Source organism: Mytilus californianus, unplaced genomic scaffold, assembly GCF_021869535.1.
Source record: "Mytilus californianus isolate M0D057914Y unplaced genomic scaffold, xbMytCali1.0.p SCAF_17, whole genome shotgun sequence".
Lineage (NCBI taxonomy): Eukaryota > Metazoa > Mollusca > Bivalvia > Mytilida > Mytilidae > Mytilus > Mytilus californianus.
In genome coordinates this window covers 9,422,204-9,445,938 of record NW_026262659.1, presented here as the reverse complement: position 1 = coordinate 9,445,938, position 23,735 = coordinate 9,422,204, and the positions used below count along the sequence as shown (strand labels likewise).

General features: G+C 34.1%; 1 protein-coding gene across 1 annotated transcript; it reads left to right on the top strand.

Moving 5' to 3' along the window:
* Window positions 1-3,056: 3,056 nt before the first annotated feature.
* Window positions 3,057-23,266, top strand: LOC127726361 (uncharacterized). Its single transcript, XM_052233721.1, has 9 exons — window positions 3,057-3,189; window positions 6,091-6,259; window positions 7,328-7,431; window positions 9,349-9,474; window positions 10,672-10,869; window positions 11,220-11,335; window positions 12,249-12,369; window positions 19,667-19,690; window positions 21,718-23,266. The coding sequence occupies exons 1-9, from the start codon at window positions 3,096-3,098 to the stop codon at window positions 22,218-22,220; spliced, it is 1,455 nt and encodes a 484-aa protein (XP_052089681.1). The 5' UTR covers window positions 3,057-3,095; the 3' UTR covers window positions 22,221-23,266.
* The last annotated feature ends 469 nt before the right edge of the window (window positions 23,267-23,735 follow it).

Here is a 23,735-nt window from a genome sequence, read left to right as displayed (position 1 = left end):
AATACTGATTATTCAACGAGAAAACTTTCAATTATTTTTTTTATGAATTTGAAGACTTTTTCATACATATATATATAATTCATAGTGATTGTATGCTTCTAAAAATAGAATAGCATCCTGTAATTATACTGAACAGATGAGTAGATGATCATTCTTGTACACTTAAAAATACTTCGTGTATTGTGATAAGATGTCTTTGTCTAATAACTACGAGAAGGTAACACATCCTGAAACGAAAGCTGATTTTTATCAGCCATAGTTAGAGGAGGGGATAAGGTCTTTGCGCAATGCTAGGCGGTGTTGTCGTAGAAGTGAGAAGTGAAAAGTACAGGTTCCAGCCCAGCTCGGGGAGGAAGTAAAGAATCAGATCTACTCTAACATTGTTGATTTTCTAGGCACTTTATATATATATTTCTTACTATTTTAGATGTAGGTAACCCTCTGCATGAAACGCAATATTAGTTGTGAATGGAAGTTTATATCTCGTTCCTAATATCGGTGCATTTATTGCATTTGAAATGGGTGTAATTAATACACTGAAAATAGGAACGAATTAATAATATTGGTACAACTAATGCATTCTTTAGTCGTTATTTTATCAACCACCTCCTGTAATTTAAGAGGTTAACACACGAACTAGGTGTGGCATTTATACAGGTTTGACTTTCCGAACTTGTTGCTATGAGTGTTCTTGCTGAGGGTTAATCTAGATGCTCACATCTAATGCCATAAGTGTTTACTAGATTTATATATTATGTCCTTCACAAAACGTTGCTTTGGGCGTAAGCAAAATTGGGGCCAAAATCAAACGTTCGACAAAATTGAATGTCAGTATTGTGATTTACAGTTAATTGCCCATGAAGGACATTATCATTTGACATACTAAACAAACAAAGATCGACTTTCATACGACGCAACGATAAATGGCAGGTCAAGCAAGATTATTCAAGCATATACATATAATGATTGTTCCTTTTTATTAACATAGACCACGATGAGCTACATTGTATTACATCTGTTGTAAAGTTTGTCAGAGATCTCCCTCTGATCTACCGAACCTATTTTAACCAATTCAAAACATGATTAGGTCATTATACATGTAATAATAGTTTGTGAAGTATTACGGAACTTCAAGCTAGATTATCGTCATAGCTAAATTAGAACATTATCAAGTAATAATCTTATACCTTGAAACCCATAACAGATATGACGAGGAAAAAATCTACCTACTTTTCATTTGTATCAAAATTATCAGAAAACTTCTTAATGAAGGGATAGCCCTTAAATGATGATTTCTGACCATGTTTTGTATATTTACATAATGTGCCGTTTAAAGCTAGAAGAGATAGACTGATACGAAAAATACAAAATACTACAAAGCCTCAGACACACATTCAGGAGTGTAACTGCCATCCTTAATAGGACCGTTCCCGATTTAAATTTGTCAAACGTCTGATCAAGATCCTGTGATCACATTCTGGACAATCGGGACGCTATCGGGACAAATTCGGTCATCTTCCTATATCTATTTACCACTCGAAAGATACAAATCGGATCTGAATCGGATTGAAAACGGGATTATCGAGACGTTCCTGAAAAATATATAGACAATAACTGTTTAGTGTCTTTAAATATCAGCTGTATTTGTACGAGGCTAAGAAACAGGTGTAATGCGAACTTCAGCGAGCTATTACTCCTGTTTGGAGCCGAGTACAAATACAGCTGATATTTAAAGACACAAAACAGTTATTGTCTTTATCCTGCAATAATTTTGTACATTTTTTTCCCATCCCAATCGTTGAATTTGTTTTTGAATGAAATCGGCATGACTTAAACGCGGACAGCAATGAGGACCCCAAATTGAACTGTGATGTAAACAGTAATTTGACATAACCAGTCGCTCGCAACAGAAGCAGGATATTAGGAGACTATAAACGTCTAGTATACGTTTATCGCTTCGTGTTATCTGTACACCTGTATTAGTATAGTAGAAAGGTCGATTGCAGGATAAAAATAAATATTTGATTTACAAATTTCCAGCCTCGAATCACAGGATCTTTATCCGACTTTTTACAAATTTTTAATCAGGAATAACGGCAGTAAAAATCCTGAATGTGTGACGGCAGTTGTATAAATGATCATAATTCAAGATCTTCAAAAATACAAGCATATTAACATAAACATAGACTCCTTAAACGAGGTTTGTCCTAAAATTACATTTTTTTAACTCATTTTAGTGTATTTTCGTTTATTTGAAAACTATTATAAACAGATAGAAGCTTGAAACAGCAAACCTGAGCTAGAGATACAAAAGATCTGTAAAAATTAATGGACAAATTTGTTAGTATATTGTTGTTCTTATATTTTATGTCGATATCTATATGGCACATTTTTAACAGAAGAACTTTAACAGAAGAACGTTTCTCGTTGGACCAATTAGTTTTATTCTTTTATTACTTGCAGAACATATGGTCTTTAATAATAATAATAATAATAATAATTAAAATAATAATAATTATAATAATAATAATGAAAATAATATAATAATAATAATAGGAATAATAATAGGAATGAATATAATGGTCTTTAATAATAATAATAATAATAATAATAATAATAATAATAATAATAATAGGAATGAATATAATAGCTCAGAATGAGAAAAATATTGAAACGTTTTTATTTCTATTTTACTTCGTACTTTTTTTAAAGCATAATATAAGCACACTTAATAATGATCACCACATTAAGCAGACGGTCATTCAGTGTATTGCCTTGTAGGAGACTTTTGTAACCAAACACCAATAAGTAATTAGAACGGTATGAACACTGTTACTTTATTGTTTACATGGTCCAATATATTTGACTATCCTTTAATAACAAAACATTATAAATTGCTGAAATATCCCCATATCGTAATTAAATCGCCTTCATGACAATGAATTTTCTGTTCGGAAGGTAATGTATCAATAAAATGCACGCGACGTTTAAAATTCAATCAAATTAATAATGTAGAACAATTTAATTTAGGTGCAATTTTCAAAATATTGAATAATAATTATTTTTGTCATTTTGCCCTAAACCAAGTGGCGTTTATGCATGTTATACAAAAAAAGAAAATGTTGAGATACTTTTCATGGATATCTTTTGTGTTGTGCTTCTCTACAAGTATTTGGACGAAACAAGCAGGTAATTCCTTATAAATTCAAAAGGTTTATGTGAAAAATTATTAATGTTAAAAAGAGAAGATTTCTAATGAAGACTTTTGAGTCTGACACATGACTTTTTTATCAGTTGTTATTAGCTGTGATCTAGTTTTCAGTAACTGCGTGTACTCTTAGATCTCTACTTTTGATTTTGTTATGGTTTGTTATGTGCTTTGTATCGATCTGATTAGTTAAGCCCTTTTCAACTGATTTGTATACGCCCGTTTACGGAACTTATTATGGTATACCGTTGTCCGTCCGTCCGTCGTCAACATGTCGGACAATAACTCAAAACCGCTTTATCAAATTTGCATGATAGTGAATTGTTTATATCTATTGACGTGAGCTCCCTTTAGTTTTTTTTTATAAATTTCTGATATGACATTGAGGAGTTATGGAACTTCATTCTTTGAAAAAGCGAGGGGCGTAACATGCGCTCATGGCGCAGCTCTTTATTGTAGTTTGTGCTTATGGTGTACTGTTACACCACTGTCCCAGATTAGGGGGAGGGTTTGGCGCCATCACAAACATGTTCAACCCCGCCACATTCTGTATGTGCCTGTTCTACGTCTGGAGCCTTTCATTCAGTGGTTATCGTCTATTGCTGTATATCATATTTGTTTTACGTTCATTATTTTGTGCATAAATCCCGTTGGTTTTCTCGTTTGAATTGTATTTCATTTGTCATTTGGAGTCCTTTTATAGGTTACTATGCAGGATGGGTTTTGCGTATTGTTGAAGGCCATACGGTGACCTATGGTTTTAAATTTCAATGTCATTTGGTCTCTGGTGGAGACTTGTCTCATTGGCTATCATATCACATCTTCTTATTTTTTATAGTTTGTACGCCGAAGTTTATAAGATTGACCAAAGTCATATCACTAAAACTACCCCATGATACAGAACGTAGTTAATGATCAATTGTCTGCTTTCACGTCCAGTGGCAAATATTTCATGCAGATTCGTGTAGAGAACAAATCAAACAGGTGTGTTTTTAAGCGCTAATCTGCCTAAGAATCAGGCAGTGGTGAAAACATGACAAACAAAAACCCGCCCAGCTTTACCATTATTTAAATTCAGAATGTATAACGGTGCCTGAATAAAACATTCGTTTCCTTTACCTGTTCTGGTGATTCAAGATATGATTTGGTTGAAATGCACTAGAAATTAACATTTAAGGGAGATAACTCCGTAATTTGCTATCATTCTTACCAAAATTTATCTAGATATTTCTGGAATTACCAGACACGCAGAAACGAAAGACCTACCATTTCTAACTCAAGATGAGGGTACCTTCAAAATAGGATGGTTAGGTCGGTGGGTTTTCTTTTGCCATGTTTTAATTTTTTTCTAAATAGCTTGATTCTTACAAAGACTGGCACTTAAAAGTTGTGGACCGGGATTAAGGGATACTTGAACTACTTATTGACATATGACTTATTAGAGGCAGAATATCATATTTGTTTATCAATTTCGCATTTTATGAAGTGACATGAGCACCATTCAAACAGGTAACAAAGAGTTCGTTACATGTACCACGTAGAGAGCAGGGAACACTCCAACACGGTGACTTCAAATATTTTCCCGTACCGACCCGACGTTGTTGGTATTTGTACATCTCACCCAGAAAATAGGCACCTCCCAGCACGGGACGGGAGGTCATAGACACCTCTCAGCACGGGACGGGAGGTCATAGGCACCATATTTATACCTTAAAACATCATTTGGACTGTACTAGGTTATTAGAAGTTAATATAGTTGAATAACTGAGGTGCTTAATTTTATACAAGTGGACTTACCTTATAGACTAACATAAAGTATAGCGGCCATTGAAATCAACCGAGTTTGTATATTTTCATAAATATGTCTGTTGGTAGTTTGTACGTTCCTTTACTGTGTCTCTCATTCCTTTATTGTGTCTCTCACTCCTTTATTGTGTCTCTCATTCCTTTATTGTGTCTCTCATTCTTTTATTGTGTCTCTCATTCCTAAACTGGTTTTCATAATACCGTAAATGATCTTCCAATACTTGTGTGCGTGTCTATGAACACTGCTCATCATACATACTTTACTGTTAAACTGTTGTAATAAGAATACTTATAGATACGAGATATAAGTCAACTAGACAGCAACTTTTGACACAAGTAATGTACGGTTACATTTTATTGACCTACATAATGAACTTTTATATCTGTTTATTCTTTAGTTTTACATATTGGTATTTATATACAGACTTTTGTTGATCTTGACTTACATGGCTGGCTCAATATATCCTTTGTCGACATTTCACTGACCCATTGTTCGTGTTAATTTAGATTGTCCTTTATTGGTCTTGATTCTTCAATTGTGTAAATATGTATTATCATTTGTTTACAAATGGGTCAGATAAAAATCAAAAGTAGAAGAACATACAACAACATCGCGACAGAAAAGACAAACGATATTAATAGAATATAACACGCATAACACAGGTAACTAACGTTAGGCAGCACAAACAAAAGCACATATGGGAAATAAGATGCCCCATAGTGTGAACCTATACCTCTCACCAGTGCAAAAGATTAAACTAAAATTACAGAGTCATCGAGGATGCGTAAACACTTCTCTTGTCGACACGTCAAACGTAATGTTGGGTTTTTGAGGTTCCTTTTGCATTTCCCTTCTATCAATTGATTCCTTGTAAAAAAAAAACAAATTTGGGGGGTTGGGGTTGGAAGATGACAATTCATGGAAAGCTTATTGAAGGGTTGACTTTGGTGTTTCCAACTTATATAATGCAGACATATTAAGGTACAATATACTACCGGTGAAATTCAATTTCGTTACAGATGTAACACTATTTGAAACGTTTTACATCGTAATTGATGCCATTTCTTTTCTTCAGATGGCCAGTGTATGATGCCGTTTGGTGAGGAAGATACCTATGTCAGTGCTTCTACAGGGACAATAGGGGCTAATGTAACACATATCATTGATTACCCTCTAACAATACCTTTTACACCTAAATCAGATTTCGAATGTCTTGAGAAAAGAGACGATCGATACGTTCTGAAGTAAGTTCACTTTATTTCCTAGTTTTGCATTTAAGGATGTTCGCTACTCTGTTTCAAAATAACAAGCTTTTTAAAAGACTGTTATAAATTGATAGTATATAAATAACGGAACTAAAAAAGCAGAGAAAAATGAAGGGTCCGTGTGCTTGTTTTTGAGATATAAGCCGTTCAAAATTTGGCGGGAAATGATTCTCTCTAGATTTTTCATACTATTAACATTGGCACTGTTTTTCTATCAAAAACTATAAAAAATAACAAGGATTTCACAGTTAATTATGTATAATTGTAATTTGGTATTATGTAATATTTTCTAAGACAAAAAGACCAGATGTAAAGAAAATTTGACTTTTACTTCTCGTCTGCATTATTTTACATTGTATCATAAGACTTTTGAATTATTGAAAGAAAATTTCTTGTTTGTCAATAAAACAATAATGTACGTAAATTCTGACTAGTCTGTTAGCATAAGATTTTTTTCTAGACTTGAATTCATATGATGCTTCAAATTTAACAAAAAGTTGATTATGTTTTTTTGACATTTCAATGGCTAAGTTATACTATAAAACTGTGACATAGACTTTCTTTTAAAAGACAATCCTTTGTTATATCCAAATCTTCAGAAATATACTGAATTACCCTAACTCCGACAGCTTATGCATGCAATGGCCTTAATCATGACCCCTCCAGTTAGAAATTCGACAACCTCACTACGCACAGCTTAAATGCAAGGAAAAACTGGCAAAAAACGAAAAATGACCAAAGGACAAATACAACAGTATACAAAATACAATATATATGTTATGTGCAAATAACAGCGGGTCACCCTTTCTTGTAGGAACGTCAATGGTGTCACACTTTAAGACCGCTGAGTTTGCAAATTTGCTATGTGTTTTTGTAAAGCAAATGCTAAGTAATAAATCAAAGCCAAACTATTGACTATCAGACAGGTGATTTCATCTTGGACCGAAACAATCCACATGAAGTGAGATCGACCTATCAAAGTCAACGATTCGGTGTTTGCCAAGCCAAATGAGCATATATAGAAAAATATTTTGTTTTTAATTTCAGAATGGTAATTGAACCTAATATATTCGGGACGATCACGAGGTTTTATATGTGTATAGAGCTTTTTAAGGAAAACAACGTTACATTTTATTATTATTTAGGAACCGGTAAGTGACAAACGTCGTGATTACAGTGTTATTTTAAAACTGACTGTTTTGTATTGGCCCTGATATACATTTGAGAGTAGCCTCCAGACTTAATATATATACAAAAAAACAACAGAAAAAGCCATATTAGCCAACAAAGAGACAGCAATAAGCTTTCTTCTTCGTCGTGGCCGACAAGGCTTCAATACTGAAGAATACAGTTCATAACTCCTTTATTCAAGTCTTCAAGTAAACCAAGAATCTAACGGTCATACAGATACAGAAATTAAATAATAGCAAATATTTCTTCAGGTACAATGCGTTTTGGTCAGTATCGATGAAATTTTGAATTTTCCCATCCGAGCACTTAATAAAAGTACCTGGGAAGAGTAAATCAGACATTTAACCATTTCATTCTTCAATTTAACATTTTTCTTTCCAACTTGACATTTCTCAGTTCAAAGTTAGGTACGTCTGTGATCTTGTAGCTTTTTCGGCGACAAAACTGAAATGGATATTTCTCAATTTCAACTTGACACTTCTTTGTTCCAAGTTGAAATTTCTCTTTTCCAACTCGACATTTCTCATTTCAAAATTGTCATTTCTCAGTTATAAGTTGACATTTCTAACTTCCAAACGGATATTTCTAACTTCTAAGCAGACATTTTCACTTCCAACTTGACACTTTCCAGTTTTAAGTTGACATTTCTCAGTTTCAACTTGACACTTTCCAGTTCAACTTGACAATTCTTAGTTCCAAGTTGTCATTTATCAGTTTAAACTTGACATTTCTCAGTTTCAAGTTGACATTTCATTCTTCCAAGTTGAAGCATTGTGTATTTCTAACTTCCTAGTTGACATTTTCACTTCAAACTTGACACTTTCCAGTTCCAAGTTGACATTTCTCAGTTTCAACTTGACACTAAGTCTTTCCAGTTCAAAGTTGAAATTTCTCAGTTTCAACTTGACATCAAGTCTTTCCACTTCCAAGTTGACACTTCTCTGTTCCAAGTTGGCATTTCTAAATTCCAACCTGACATTTCCCAATTCTAACTTGACACTTCTCAGTTCCAATTAGACATTTCTCACTTTCAAGTTGTAATTGAGAAAATTCAAGTAAGAAATTAGAAATGTCAAATTGGAAGTGTCAAAAAAAGAAACTACGAAACTACAAATGTTAGAAATAGACTGTCCCTACATGTTTTCGTGATCATGAGTAAATGAAACTACATTTTTGATGAATAAATGTAGTTAAAGTATATAAATAAAGTAAAAGTATATAATTTTTTGATGAATAAATATAGTTAAAGTGTATAAATTATAAAAGTCACGAAGTCATAGTTTTCTCAGACTGTTTAAGACGTCTTAACTAAATCGTGGTTCATTTATTAGTTGAAAATGAACTTTGAACTACATGTAACCTTCATGGTAACTGAGAGTACTCTTACTAGATTGGCTTTTTGTGTCTTTTGTCTTTTTGATGTGTTGTTTTGTCTTTTTGATGTGTTGTTTTGTCTTTTTGATGTGTTGTTTTGTTCTTTGTGCTGTTGTTTATTGTATAAGCATAGGTAAGGCCGTTGTTTTTTTTGTTTTTAATTGTTTCACATTTTATCATGCCTGGATCTTGTGTAGCTTACTATACGGTCTGAGTTTTGACCATTGCATGCCATACGGTGACCTGTATTTGTTTACATCCTCATCCTTTGGTGTCTGATGAATATTGGTCTCATCGGCAATCATACCTCATCTCTTATTTTTCCTCAATAACGACCTACAAGAAATAAAGATAAGAAAAGAAATAAATTGCTTTTTTTCAATATTACATGCATATCCTACTTAATTTTACAACTATGTGTCAATGATTTACAGATTGCTTTTAAACAAATGTACAGACTTGTATGATGCTCATATTATGAGAATTTTAGGATTTCATTTTAGACTTTGAGGTTTTTGCTCAAGACCATCTATATGGCGATTCTACCGGTGGCACGGTTACGTTTGAAGATGTATGTAACAGAGCATATCCTTACGGAAAACAAACTTTTGTTATGTTAGTTAAAGCAGGTACGTAACTATATAGGTACATACATGTATGTCATGTTAAAATGTATCTTTTAAGGATGTTCGCTCCTCTGTTTCAAAATAACAAGCTTTTTAAAAGACTGTTATTAATTGATAGTATATAAATGAAGAAACTAAAAAAGCAGAAAATAATTAAGGGTCCGTGTGCTTGTCTTCGAGATATAAGCCATTGAAAATTTGGCGGGAAATGATTCTCTCTAGATTTTTCATACATTTAACATTGTCACCTTTTTTCTTTCAAAAACAATGAAAAAGTAACAAGGATTTTATAAGATTTTCAAATATGGCTTTTTAAACTAGATGTAATAAAATTATGAAAAGAAAAGTAGGGGTTAGCGGGCAAAATTTGTTAATGGCACTACATGGATAAAACAAGAGGATTCGGAATATCTGGCAAAAAATCAAAAACAAGTGGAGCGAACATCCTTAAGGTAAATTTATATACTAGTTGAATTGGAGAGATTTTCAATAATAATAAATAAATATTTAGAGTCGGCATAGTATACAAACAAGGACATACCATAATCTGAATTAGCGTAAACACATTAAAATAATGGTGCGCTAATAATTTTATAAATATTAGCACAAGTATAGGGAACAATTATTTGGGAAGTGTGCTTTCATTTGTAATAAGAATGTTAGCAATTTTTTCCACACTGACTTTTCTAGTAATTGCACACAAAAGCAAACAAACATTAATATTTTTTCTTTTCTTTTTTCATTTCTTTTGGCTAAATAAACGTTTTGACAAAAATAATAGTTTTACATTTTCTAATCTGAATATATTTTGTGTTGTTTTCTGTTTCTTTGGTTTTTTTTTTATTCGTTAAGCGATTCTCTTCAAATATAAAATGCACTCCTTTATTTTCTGTATTATATCAAATTAACTATGACCACTGCACTTATTTTCCAGCTTAGATGTTTCAGCATAAAGCCTACTTATTAAGTGAACTCAGTTGACACATGTATGAGAGTAATAAAAGGCTTGGTTTTACCATAATCAGATTATATACCTTAATGTGGCTTTCGATCGCTCAAAGTTAAATCAGATTCGATATAAAATAAGGGTTGACTTAGGTATAGAAATAGGGTCACACAGACTTCTCAAGCTATACCTAGGGTCACACAGACTTCTCAAGAACAGATGTCAAAAATGTAATACATATGATTTCGTTCCAGATGCGTATGATAATGGATTATTGACAACGAGGTGTCCAGATGATTTATTGGCAATATTCCAGAGTGTTAACATTACACTGTCTGATGGCACCATAACGACTAGCTGTCCAGGAAACACGTTAGATGTGTGTGCAAACAGAACAACAGTTAGTTTTGGCTACAATGATTCATGTTCCTCTCCTGCTAAACAAACCTCTCGTATGTATAAAACTCAGTTATCATATTAGACTTAAAACATATGCATCACTTTTATTAACATAAAATTTGCGATGGGTCATTATGATGATGGGTGAAAAAACAACATACCTAAAACATTGATCGGTTTATATCATGAAATATTGAAAAAACTAATTTATATAAATACTCCCGCTTTAACACCTATAAGCACCAATTACAAAAACAAAAAATGAACAAAATCCTAAATTTGTACTTTTCCTTTTTGGTAACTCATCAACGTATGTGATAATTATCAAAGTATACGATGCCAGTGTTCCTTCTTACCTAAATTGCACAAAATAATGCTAATAAAGAATTTGACTTTAACCCAGATAATGGAAGCTACAGTTGTTTATTTTATACCACTGTGAACAGCTTTACATATCTAGGACTTTGGAACCAGGACAACACTGTGGACGACACGAATAATTACAGATTTTCTTGCTTTGTAAGTAGTCTGACACACATTTCATAAATAAGTTACCAATGAAGTACAATAATATTTTTGATTTATTAATAAGTAACTATATATGTAGACTGATCACATCATTTTATGTAGCTCTTACATGTATACTAAATGACAAAATAAACAGTTTTGATATGATTCACAACACGTAATTCGGGAAAAATCATCACCCTTGACCAAAAGAATAAAAAATACAAAGTTTAAGAATTGGACATTTTTTTACTTATCGTCTGTATCATGCAATGACCGAACCATCAGCGGTAACGACCCATTTGTTGTCAAAAACTTATAGATATAATATAAGTGCAGCCCATTCGTTTTTCAGAAGAATAAAAAAATTCATTTATCATAATATATTTTTTCTATAACAGTATGATAAATAGAGAATATTTCAATATCACACCTGTATCAACCCGAGACACCAATATAATCCCAAGAGCTCTGCTCGAGGGATTATATTGGTTGAGGGTTGATACGGTGTGTGATATTGAAAAAAACCATATCATATACACTTTATTATATACATGTACCTCAAGTACAACTAATCTCTCTTATGTATTTTTCACGATACATGACGTAATACATATTAGGGCCCTAATGTAAAATGTAAATCACATCAGAAATAGATGCAAGTTTAAAGTTAAATGGAAGAATTAATCAGGTATGACAAAAATATGTAATAATTGTGAGCATTTAGAAAAACAATCCAAAACCGATATCTCTGCTTTCTATAACATTATCTAAATAAGTAGGCTGAATATTTATAGCTTGGGAAGCCAATACAAAAAGAGCATATTAAACACTTTATATGGTTAACTGAGAAACACGATTTCCTGTTCTCATAACGTCTAAGTATATGTGTAACGCAATGAAAATGACGTTACCACTGTTACAGGCTTTCAAGAAAGAAGGAGGCACTGTTTACTCTACCGAGACACCTAAGTTTTGTGACACAGCAACAACCGCTACGAATCCGGGACCAGATGGTGTGACAATTGTCTCCTGGGATATTTCAGGTAATTGTAATTCTTAAGAAAATGATTTAGTTTTTGAAGAGGAGAATTTCAAGTAAAAACAATTGGTTTTAGTAATCTAATTGAATTGTGTTTAACTTAGTAAATCAGGAAAATGATAGTGTTTGTATATAAAATAAGTAGATGTGCCATGCTACCCAATGTCAATGAAATTACCATCTAACAGAATTCAAATTACGTAGATTTAAATAAAGGTCACCGTACGCTCCTCATAAAATGAGCGAACTCATATCGTGTAGTTGTCACGTACTCGGTGAAGTGACTTATGGGTATCGTACCAGAGTTTACCCCTGGATATTGGAAGATACACCGTCTCTTAGATATCGATCTTATACTTGTTAATTTGGCCTTTGTCACCAACCAGCAATGTGTTGCACAGACCTTATGTGTCCAATAGCAATCAGTGCTAACCTATGCACTATCCAAAACTATGCTGTATTCTACCTATGCACTACTATCCTGTGCACCGCTATCCTGTGTACTATCTGACTTGTTCCGCCTGTGCACTATTTGACCTGATCTGCCTGTGCACTGTTTAACCAGTGCACGTATTTACCCGTGCACTATTACCGCACAGTCGTCTATGCACCTGTTACCCGGTGCGTATTTACAACTTTTAATATCCCTACAACCTTATTCAGATACGCAGATAAATTCTTATTCAGAATCTATTTAATATTTCATAAAGTGTAAATAATTATTTAATTACCTTTTTGCTTCTTTGAGACGTCTGGAATATCCATTAAGCGACCCTTATTCTGACAGCGCATCAGGTTTTATACTAGGTTTTGGACCATACCATTTACTTTGGACGATACCAAATATCTTATTCCTATGCGTGTTTATAGAATACCTAACCCTTATTGCTAAAACGTTTGAATGACGGCCCTTATTTTTACAACTACCGATCGGAATATTTCCGGGTTTGCTAACCACAATCTGTCCGTTCCTGATTCTAAATGTTATAAATTTCCATAGCAATGTTAACAAAACAAAATCCATAGTAGACAACCATTCAATTTTCAAACTAAACGAGTTCGTATAACAATGTTTCAGCTTGATAAAAGTAATACTAAGTTGAACCCTTAGTAGTAAAATAAAATAGGTGAACTATATTCATCACATTACCCACGCCTCCAGGAAATGCGTCCCCGCATTTATCGATATCAATTGAACACATCTACATCAAGTGGACATTTTTCAGTCCCAAACTCTATCCGGGTATTGCCTCAAGCCATGTCATTCAAAATCCACAAATATAAATATCATTAAACAACTGGTACTTCTTCAGTAACTAACCACTAGAACAACTCGTAGATGTATGATCTACCCGACATGACAAGATTCCCAACCAACTGTATACTATTGTCTTAACATTGGAGGACTGATTTAACATGTGCATCAACTTAAATAAATCAACTTTATCCTAAGTACCCTCAAGTCATTTTACATCTGTTTTTCAAATATGCATGCAGACAGATTTTTGAGCAATCAATTTATAACCATGAAAACCAACAAACCAAATTATACATTTGAAAACCACTGAAAACATCAACAAGCCAAAACCGGTAAGAAATAATTTTGCCTAACAACCAGCCACTTATGGACCACTCAAAGAGTTTGTTAAGAGGGATCTTTAACGTGCACAAAGCGTGGTACTCCATGAACACGGGACCTCGGATTTAACGTCCCCATCCGACGGACATACATATTAAAATATACAACAAAATAACATTTATAGTAGTGATTCCCTCACTTTTAATTAGAAATAAAACTGTCTGTTAATATAGACTCCAAAACAACTTCTATAATTAAGTGTCCTCATAACTCATAAAACGTCCAGCTTCCTGCTTATGACATGCACTTAATTAACGGCACTGTCTGATAACTACCTTCAACATCTCTGGTTGGTATGTGTGTCAAAAAGATAGTGTTCTAAAAATCATCCCATTCCTCTTCCTCTGTTTCAGAGACAAGAATGCCCTGATTGTGAATGAAATGACGTTTACGTCGGAGGCGATGATGATGGCTCAATCTTTCAGTTTGAGTGCGATTGTCCACAGAAAAAGGTAGTATTGGCATTGGTGCACTCACTATAGGTGTTGAAACTACAATATTTGGCGAGATTGAGCTTGGTACAATACCGGAGCTCTCTGATGCAACTGGGGTAGCCGTCCAGACTGTACTGAAAATAGTGGAATCGTCAGATTCTGAACCACTACTGTCACTAACGACTGAAGCTGGCGCTGTGGATACAGTGCACGACACTCTGGGAATCTTCTTTGGAGATATTGATTTTTGTAACATGTCCATTAGTTCCTGCTTCCTTTTAGGAGCTACTACTGGGTTTGGTTTGGTTGGTTTGCGCACAGTTCGCGGATCATCAGGCGTATCAATAATATCCAACAAATCACCAGGATTCTGTGTTTCCCAGTCTGACTCCTCTAGAGCTTTCCCTAGACCATGAACTCTTTTCCTATGTCTGTTTAAATCCTGTTTTCTTGCCGAAGCATAATTACACCCAGACTCTGTGCACCGAAACTTTTCCTTTTCTCTCTTTTCTTTTGCACATTTGAGCGTGTGTACATCCCATGCAGCCTCAGTTTTATAATCTGTATTACAGAAATGGCAGCACCAGTCCTGTCTATTCCTTACTGTAACTTTTGTCTTCACCATTTCTGCAAAAGAAAATAAAAATAACGCAATAACTTTTGTCGGCATATTCTGTAGAAATTAACTTTATATACATATCTATATTTATTTATATATTTTAGTACATGATAAAGAATATATATACGACAATGCGATCCACATTATCTAACAAACTCATGCAGCAATGCCGGCTGCTTGGTAACCCGGTGTGGACGCCCTTTGTAGTCTGATTTATCCCTTGAATCACTTTGATCAACAATGTTGCCCGCACTATCAGGCTCATCATTAGAAATTTCGGGCACCACACTTTCCGGCTCAAAAGTATCATCTTGATTTTCGTTTTCGTTCATCTCTGTTTCTCCTCTCAGAAGTTGGCCCTTGTACAACCTCATTCTATCTACATGTATAACCTGTGGTCGACCACGCCTACCACAGTTAATGAGATAGTTAACATCTGAGTATTCTTTGAGTACTCGAAAAGGACCACGCCAGTAGGATGTAAATTTGGGAGAATGACCAGCTTTTCGAATTGGAAAGAATACATATACTTGGTCGTCTTTCCTAAACTTGCTCCAGTTTAACTGTTTGTCATAATACTTTTTCTGACGCAACATTTCCTGTCCTACATGTTTTCTAACAAAGTGGTGAGCTTCTTCCATTCGTTCTTGAAGTTCCCACGCCCATTTGTTTTGTGGAATTTTCTTTAAATAATCAGGTACCTCGTACATAAGGTCCACAGGTGTAGCAACTTCGCGACCTAACATCATGCGATTAGGCGTACATCCTGTGGTCTCATGTTGAGCTGATCTATATGCCATCATAACGTAGGGCAGTAAGCAATCCCAATTGGAATGGTGTTCATCAACATAAGCAGTCAACATTTTTGCCAATGTGCCATTAAATCTCTCTATCATTCCGTCACACTGCGTGGTTCTAGTCTTGTCTATCTGTAATAACTGACACATTTCTTGAAATAATTCGCTCTCAAACTGCGCGCCTTGGTCTGAGTGAACTACAGTAGGCACGCCGAAACGCGTAATAACCTCTGTTACTAATATATTGGCCAGTTTGATTTCTTTCCTTGTATTCTTTCCTGGCGTGTGTACTTTTTCCTGGTTATTGACAACCTGTCTTGCATTCCTTTGGTTATATCTTAAGATAGGAGAAATCTCCACTGAACCTCCGCTACTGGTACAGGGTGCGGCGCTAGTTGTGTTGTATTGCACTTGCTTAGGACGGACTGCCGGGCCTTGCTCACTTATGTAAGGTCCAAACAATGTTGGAGCATCATCAGCTCGATGAAGCTGTGTTTGGACTGTGCGCTCTGTGACATCGCCGAAATTGGTGCGCCTCGTCTGAACAATACCAGAATCTGTCAGGTTTCTAGGTTGCACTTTTGGGGTAGAGTGTTGTTGTGTCAAAAGCCAAGGGTTTTGAGTTTGTCTCAACTTCTCCCTACTTTGCTTAACCTCTTCCTCTAGCGTACTTATATGCTGTTGTAAATCATCCATATTTATTCAATTATCGGTGCACTTACCAATATCCCACCGCTGCCACCAAAATTATGTCACGTACTCGGTGTAGTGACTTATGGGTATCGTACCAGAGTTTACCCCTGGATATTGGAAGATACACCGTCTCTTAGATATCGATCTTTAACTTGTTAATTTGGCCTCTATCACCAACCAAGCAATGTGTTGCACAGACCTTATGTGTCCAGTAGCAATCAGTGCTAACCTATGCACTATCCAAAACTATGCTGTATTCTACCTATGCACTACTATCCTGTGCACTATCTGACTTGTTTCGCCTGTGCACTATCTGACCTAATCCGCCTGTGCACTGCTTAGCCAGTGCACATATTTACCCGTGCACTATTACCGCACAGTCGCCTATGCACCTATTACCCGGTGCGTATGTACAACTTTTAATATCCCTACAACCTCATTCAGGTACGCAGATAGATTCTTATCCAGAATCTATTTAATATTTTATAAAGTGTAAATAATTATATAATTACCTTTTTGCTTCTTTGAGACGTCTGGAATATCCATTAAGCGACCCTTATTCTGACAGCGCATCAGGTTTTATACTAGGTTTTGGACCATACCATTTACTTTGGACGATACCAAATATCTTATTCCTATGCGTGTTTATAGAATACCTAACCCTTATTGCTAAAACGTTTGAATGACGGCCCTTATTTTTACAACTACCGATCGGAATATTTCCGGGTTTGCTAACCACAATCTGTCCGTTCCTGATTCTAAATGTTATAAATTTCCATAGCAATGTAAACAAAACAAAACCCATAGTAGACAACCATTCAATTTTCAAACTAAACGAGTTCGTATTACAATGTTTCAGCTTGATAAAAGTAATGCTAAGTTGAACCCTAGTAAAATAAAACAGGTGAACTATATTCATCTCATAGTCAGCTATAAAATGCCCTTAAACATGTTAAATTACAAAAAAAAAAACCAAAGACATGTTGCATGACAGAACAATCAAACAGAAAACACATATAACTGACAGAAACCAATGACATTCACAGATTACAGGCACCTGACCTGCCATCGGCACAGACAGAATATAGAGGGGTTAAACGGGTCGAATACATTACTTGTTACGGGCACACTATTGTTCCCGACAATATAATTGTTTGTTAACTTAATATTGGGTCATTGACAAATTCATTGAATGAGTCGCAATGCATGATGGACAACTACGTGTTTACAATTTGCCAAGAATACATGTTTTGTAATGAAATGCAACATAATTTTCCAGAGATGGCAGGAAAGAAATCGCATCTTACATTTTCTTCTTGTGTGATTATATTTACAAACAAGGATATAGAGTTATGATGTCGTTTAATATTTTTTAAACTAACATTAAATTATCTGTTTATAAATTTTGAAATTATAAAGAAACTAAACCACTCCCTTAGACAAAGTTGACCTTAAAGGGATTTGGCTATTTTATGTACTTTTTTTGTCATATAGCTCAACTGTTTCGGTTCTTATACATCCTTTGCTTTCAAATATTCGGCTTTGAGCGTTCCTGATGAAGTTAAATCCAGAAAAGCGGTTCGGACGCAAGAAATTTATAACGTGTTGTTTTCATTTTTTTCAGGACTGGGTCGATACCCCTCCTGGTGGACTATCAGTCCCCGAGGGTTTCATCAGCTCAGTACCTCAGTACTGACATGATTTATAACAAACCTTTGGAAAATTGTCCGTTAATAAATTTTGAAATTATAAAGGAACTAAGGTTTCGGCTCTCTCAGGCAAAGTTCACCTTAGATGGATTTGGCTAGTTTTTAGATACTTTTTTGCCATATAGCTCTTCAACTGTTTCAGTTCTTATACATCATTGGCTTTCAAATATTCGGCTTTGAACGTTCCCGATGACGGTCAATCCAGAAAAGCGCCTCAGATGCATGAAATTTATAACATGTTGTTTTCATTTTTTTAAAGGAGATATATGGCGTATACATGGTTTACGTCATTGAGATAGCAACCAAACTTTAGTCTAGTTCAACTTGATATTTTAAACAGTTGTTATTGGCTTTGAACTAGACTTCAGTAACGGCTAGAACTGTTGTATCGATACTTCGTGTCTTATGTCTTTATGTTGTTTGTTTTTGTACTTCGTGCCAATCTTTTGAGTCACGTCATTTTCAACTGATTTTTCAATTTATTCTTATTACATATTGTGTTGTTACTCCACTGTACCAGGTTAGACTGAGAGATGAACACCTAAAACCATGTTTTACCCCCATCTTTTTCTATTGTGCATGTCCTAAGTGAGAAGCCTGTTATTAAGTGCGTGCCGTTGGTAACTGTCTATCATATTTGATTTTCGTTGATTGTTTCATCATAAATCAGGCTCTTGGTTTTTTCTTATGCATAGCTTCGTATTTTGTCATATCGTTGTCCTTTTATAAGCTGACTATACGGTGTCGGTTTTGCTCGGTGTTGAAGGCCATACGGTGAACTACACTAGCTTAAATTCATGTATTTTAGACTCTGGTTGAACGTTATCTAATTGGCAATCATACCACTTCTCCTAATTTCATACTGTTCAGATAGTAATAGTTGGTTTGAAGATACAATATATTTGAGAAACATGTAGGCTTATACAATTGACTGATTGCTGTTTGTTAAACGTACAGCGGCAAGTATTTTATGCATACTCAGGACAAGTGCAAATGGGAAGTTGGTTCCGCAAAATGGGTCGGCTTGGACAAAGGGCAGTTATACAGAAACCATCACTATTAAACACTTAATAATGGTAACAACTTTGTTAAGAAGCACATTTTTTGGGCGGCATTGGGCAACCTTTGGCCCCCATAAACATTTGTTACAATGATTTCTATAACATGGAGATATTGTGGCACTCTTTCTGCATATAATTCATCGGATTTAGTGTCCCCATTCCGACCAGATATGGCTGCCTAATTAATCATTTCGCACAACAAAACAGGTGCCCTCTTCATCATGAGATATGCTGCCGGATGTAGACTTTCAGGTAGACATATACATGTACTCCTTGTGGATACATGTATCATGTATAAGACTTGTAAGTTAGAATAGTAATGCTAATAATGTGTTTTATTTTTTTTCAGAAATCTGTCTTGATGGAATACAAGGTATGTATATACTCCATCTAATAATGTCTCTTAAACTGCTAAATATCTAACATAAATAATACCAACAAAAAATATTTTCAGGACACAATTAATGAAGAAATGTATCAATCCGTATACACACAAACACTTACTGGTACATTATTATTATATATAAAGATACAATGGAATTGTTAAAACATCCGTGTTTTGTTTGCCTGTTCGCATAAGTTAATGGTACGTACATCTATGTCGGGGTTTTTGGTTTCCTCTTTTGTAGTTTATCTCAGGATTGCGATTACATCTGTTTTTTCGATTTGTTCTTTGTTTATATTTGTACCATTTGTTTTTTTTATGCCCCCGCCGTACCTTGACCGTCTTTCCGTCCGTCCCATTTTCGTTGCATAGCTTGAGCAGGGGCATTCGTGTTTATTTCGTTCTATATCAGTCCATATAAGGAATGACTTTTTCACATTTTTTTTTTATCTTTAACCAAAAAAAGTGTTTTTGATAACGATTATATCAAGAGTGATGTCTTTTTTATATTGTTTGCATGCAGCTCGTAAGAATTAAAGAATCTTAAATCTTGTAAAAGGCGGTAATCAAGACTTAGACATCAGAAATTATAAATAAATACACACACTTTCTGCTTTTTACATCGCGATGACCTTGAGGTCATTCGGATGTGTTGCTATCGCCTAGATTTCCATTATGTAAATTAGTTTTGGGTTTGTAACCGATCTAGAAACATGATAAATATGCGCACATAAACGAGTGCAAAATAACATTCCTTATCGTTTGATATAAATACATCTCTTCAATGAATACTGATAAAAATATTTTTGTTTACAACATAAATTAAAAACATGAAAATGTTTTGTAGTTAGATATATATATATAAGTAAAAAATCATTGATAATATCAATGCACGCGTACCGAAAAATTGTGTTAAAGCATGCGGAAGAATATCTCAAAGATAGGACCGGTAACTCTGTAATTGTTTTTGCGGGAAAATATGAATGCCTACTCGTATCCAATCTTAGAAAAATCGAATTTTTACAGAAAAGTGTCCACCATGCACTTGCATTGCACTATTATAAGAATAGTAGAATAGAATGATATACAAATGCATGCAAATCATATATATATATATATGTAACTGTTATTTTAATATAATATATAACAACAAATCAGTGTATACTGATTTGTATCACTACAATATAATAGTTATTACGGTGAAGTTGAATTTCCTGTCATTTATTCATCATTCACGCACGAACTTGTCTCAGAAAAAAATATATCTCTGTACATTAACCTCAGTTTCAGGTAAAGAGATATGTTGTTTATTTCTGAGACAAGTGCTTTTGACCATCCTCAAGAACTTGTTGTCATCCGATGTTCAGTACTTCAGTACTTTGATTTGATACGTTAAATGTCTTAAATTTTGGCTTAATCGATATCATGTCATTTCTGTAACATGATCAGTTTTAATTGTTAAAAACTAGAAAAGAGATGTATTGGGTGGATGTAGCAGGAAAAACAAGTCTAATCCACTCTAGGAAATAACAAAAAACAAACCAGTAAAATGTTGCTATTAAACTAGGACAATGAATCATAGATAGACAATGAAAATACAATTCTTAATTTGAAAAAAAAGTACATTGTATTTACAAAAATACCAAAATCCAAAGTAAATTAAAAAAACTGACAAAATCAAACGTAAGACTATATCAACCAACGGAACGAATGGTGAACAACTGTTATATATTTGACTTGGTACAGGCATTTTCCGAACAAATGGTGGGTTAGACCTTGTTTAATAGCTAGCTCAAACGCCCACTTATAGTTCCGTTATATTAATATTTTCATAGTTCTTAAATTTGATGTCATCTAATAAATACTTTATACTAAATAATACTGCCTACAAAACAAATACTAATTTTCATAAGACTTAAGTATCATTCTTAATGATTTCGATATTATTTTGAATATAAGTTCCTGAAAGAAATATTATTTTATGTATTTGTACAATAACATATATGTATTTCCAGGTAGCGCTGATGAGACAATTGACACAGACATTTCTTGGATATATTACTTGATAGCTGGACTTGCCATATTGCCGCTCCTGATTTGGTTTATTTGTTTGTTTATTTTATGCTACAAGAAATATGGATGTATTTGCAAGCGTATTAAAATACCAAAAGTAAAACTACCGACGAAGAACAAAAAACGTCTGTCACCAAAACCACCATCTGAACCTGAAATTGATGTCAGCAAGGGTGAGATCGTCGGGCGAGCGAGGTTCACAGGACCTATTATTAAAGGACCAGATTATAACATGTCTAATTTGTTCCGACCTAAGAAACCAGTCGATGATTTTACAATGTTGGGTGCTATCTTCATTGACAACAAACCATTATGTTTACTGGGTGCTCCTAACATAAGACCCATATACAAGGATACATTTGATGACTATATGATGGGTGGACTACGTCGGAGTTATACACAAATAAGTATTGATTCAAGTATCTATGAGAAAAAAGAGGATTGAATGATTAAGACGGAACAATTAAAAGTAATTTCTCAAGATCTCTCCATGCAATTAGCGAAAAAAACCAACTATACACATTTATTAAACCAGAATCATGATATTCAGTGGTTATTAATTTTATTTTATCAATATTACCATTGCGAGCCAATCATTGTTATGACGAGACCCTTTGCATCATTTTTATTGCTTTCTATCATTACTGAAATTAATCAACAGATCATCTTTTAATAAAGTGCAAAAGATTTAAAAAAAGAAAACAATCCGTATTACATCTAAAATGTGAAATATCCTGCAACTACATTCGACAGCAACTATCAATTTAAACTAACCTGTTGGTCTAGTATGAAAAATCACCAAATGGAAAGCTGTTATGTAGTTTTGTTGGATATATCGAATTAGAGAATTTTGTGATATATTTACCGAGGTACTATTTAATTGTTTCGAATTCCTCAATAATGTAATGCACATGTAGAACGCTTTATTTGTTTTAAGAACAACGTCATTTACAAATCCGATTGACAGTTAATTTGAAAAAAAAGGATGTGGAATGAAACAAAATGTTTTATTACTTATTGAAATATTTCAGAATATGTAAATCTTCATATCAATCGTTTATCAGTTTCCACACCCTAAACGATTACGGTAGACAAAATGTATATGTTTATGAATGAAAGAAAAACCACAAATTGCAATTCATTAAAGTACAATGTTATGATTATATATAGTTAAAGAATTATGAAACTATACATCGCTTTTTACAATAAACAAAGAAAGACACACAGCAAAACCAACATACAGTGTTCTTTGTTTATATGATTATTTTATTACGTGGGTAACATTTCATCCCAACATCGTTATTGATACTTAATCAATTTATTAGATTACAAAGATTGATTGTAAAATAAACAATTATGCTCTTTATATGTCTGCTTATTCACAAGCTGCTCTTTGTTTATGGAATATACATGTTCATGTTTGCATAATTAATTTATGAATTATGACGCTTTTAGATGTCAATTTAAAATAAAAATTTAAATGAAAACGTTTGAGGTATTATTTTATTGGCAGTCTACCTTTAAAGGTTCTAATGTTTAGGTATAAACCTAAAAACCTAAAATGAAAAATGAAATAGTCAATTCATTTTCTGTAATTCTAGTATTAACTGATAAAAGCATGTGAGGCAGGAACTATTTAACGTGTCGATATGCCATTAAAGCCTCTGTTTTATAGTCAGTTCCCCCCATGGTAGTTATTCCTCCGGAAACTGGCATGCTCTCAACCCCCCTCCCCTCCCCCCTCCCCCCCCCCCCCCCCCCCCCCCAGCCGCCGCGGGGGAAAATTTGGATCATTGCCATTTTTCCCCCGCAGAAAGTTGATAATACGCATATATATAACAACTTTTCCCCCATGTCCATGGAATTCAGTATATCAAAATTGCACGACCAATTATTGCATATATTCTGGTATTTTCTTAAGAAATGATTGATCTCCGAAGTGTTAAAATAATCTGTTTTT

Coding starts and splice junctions, on each gene's coding strand:
- LOC127726361 (XM_052233721.1), top strand. CDS start 3,096: ATGCATGTTATACAAAAAAAGAAAATGTTGAGATACTTTTCATGGATA. Junction 3,190..6,090: donor TATTTGGACGAAACAAGCAG/GTAATTCCTTAT, acceptor TCTTTTCTTCAG/ATGGCCAGTGTATGATGCCG. Junction 6,260..7,327: donor GACGATCGATACGTTCTGAA/GTAAGTTCACTT, acceptor TTTTAATTTCAG/AATGGTAATTGAACCTAATA.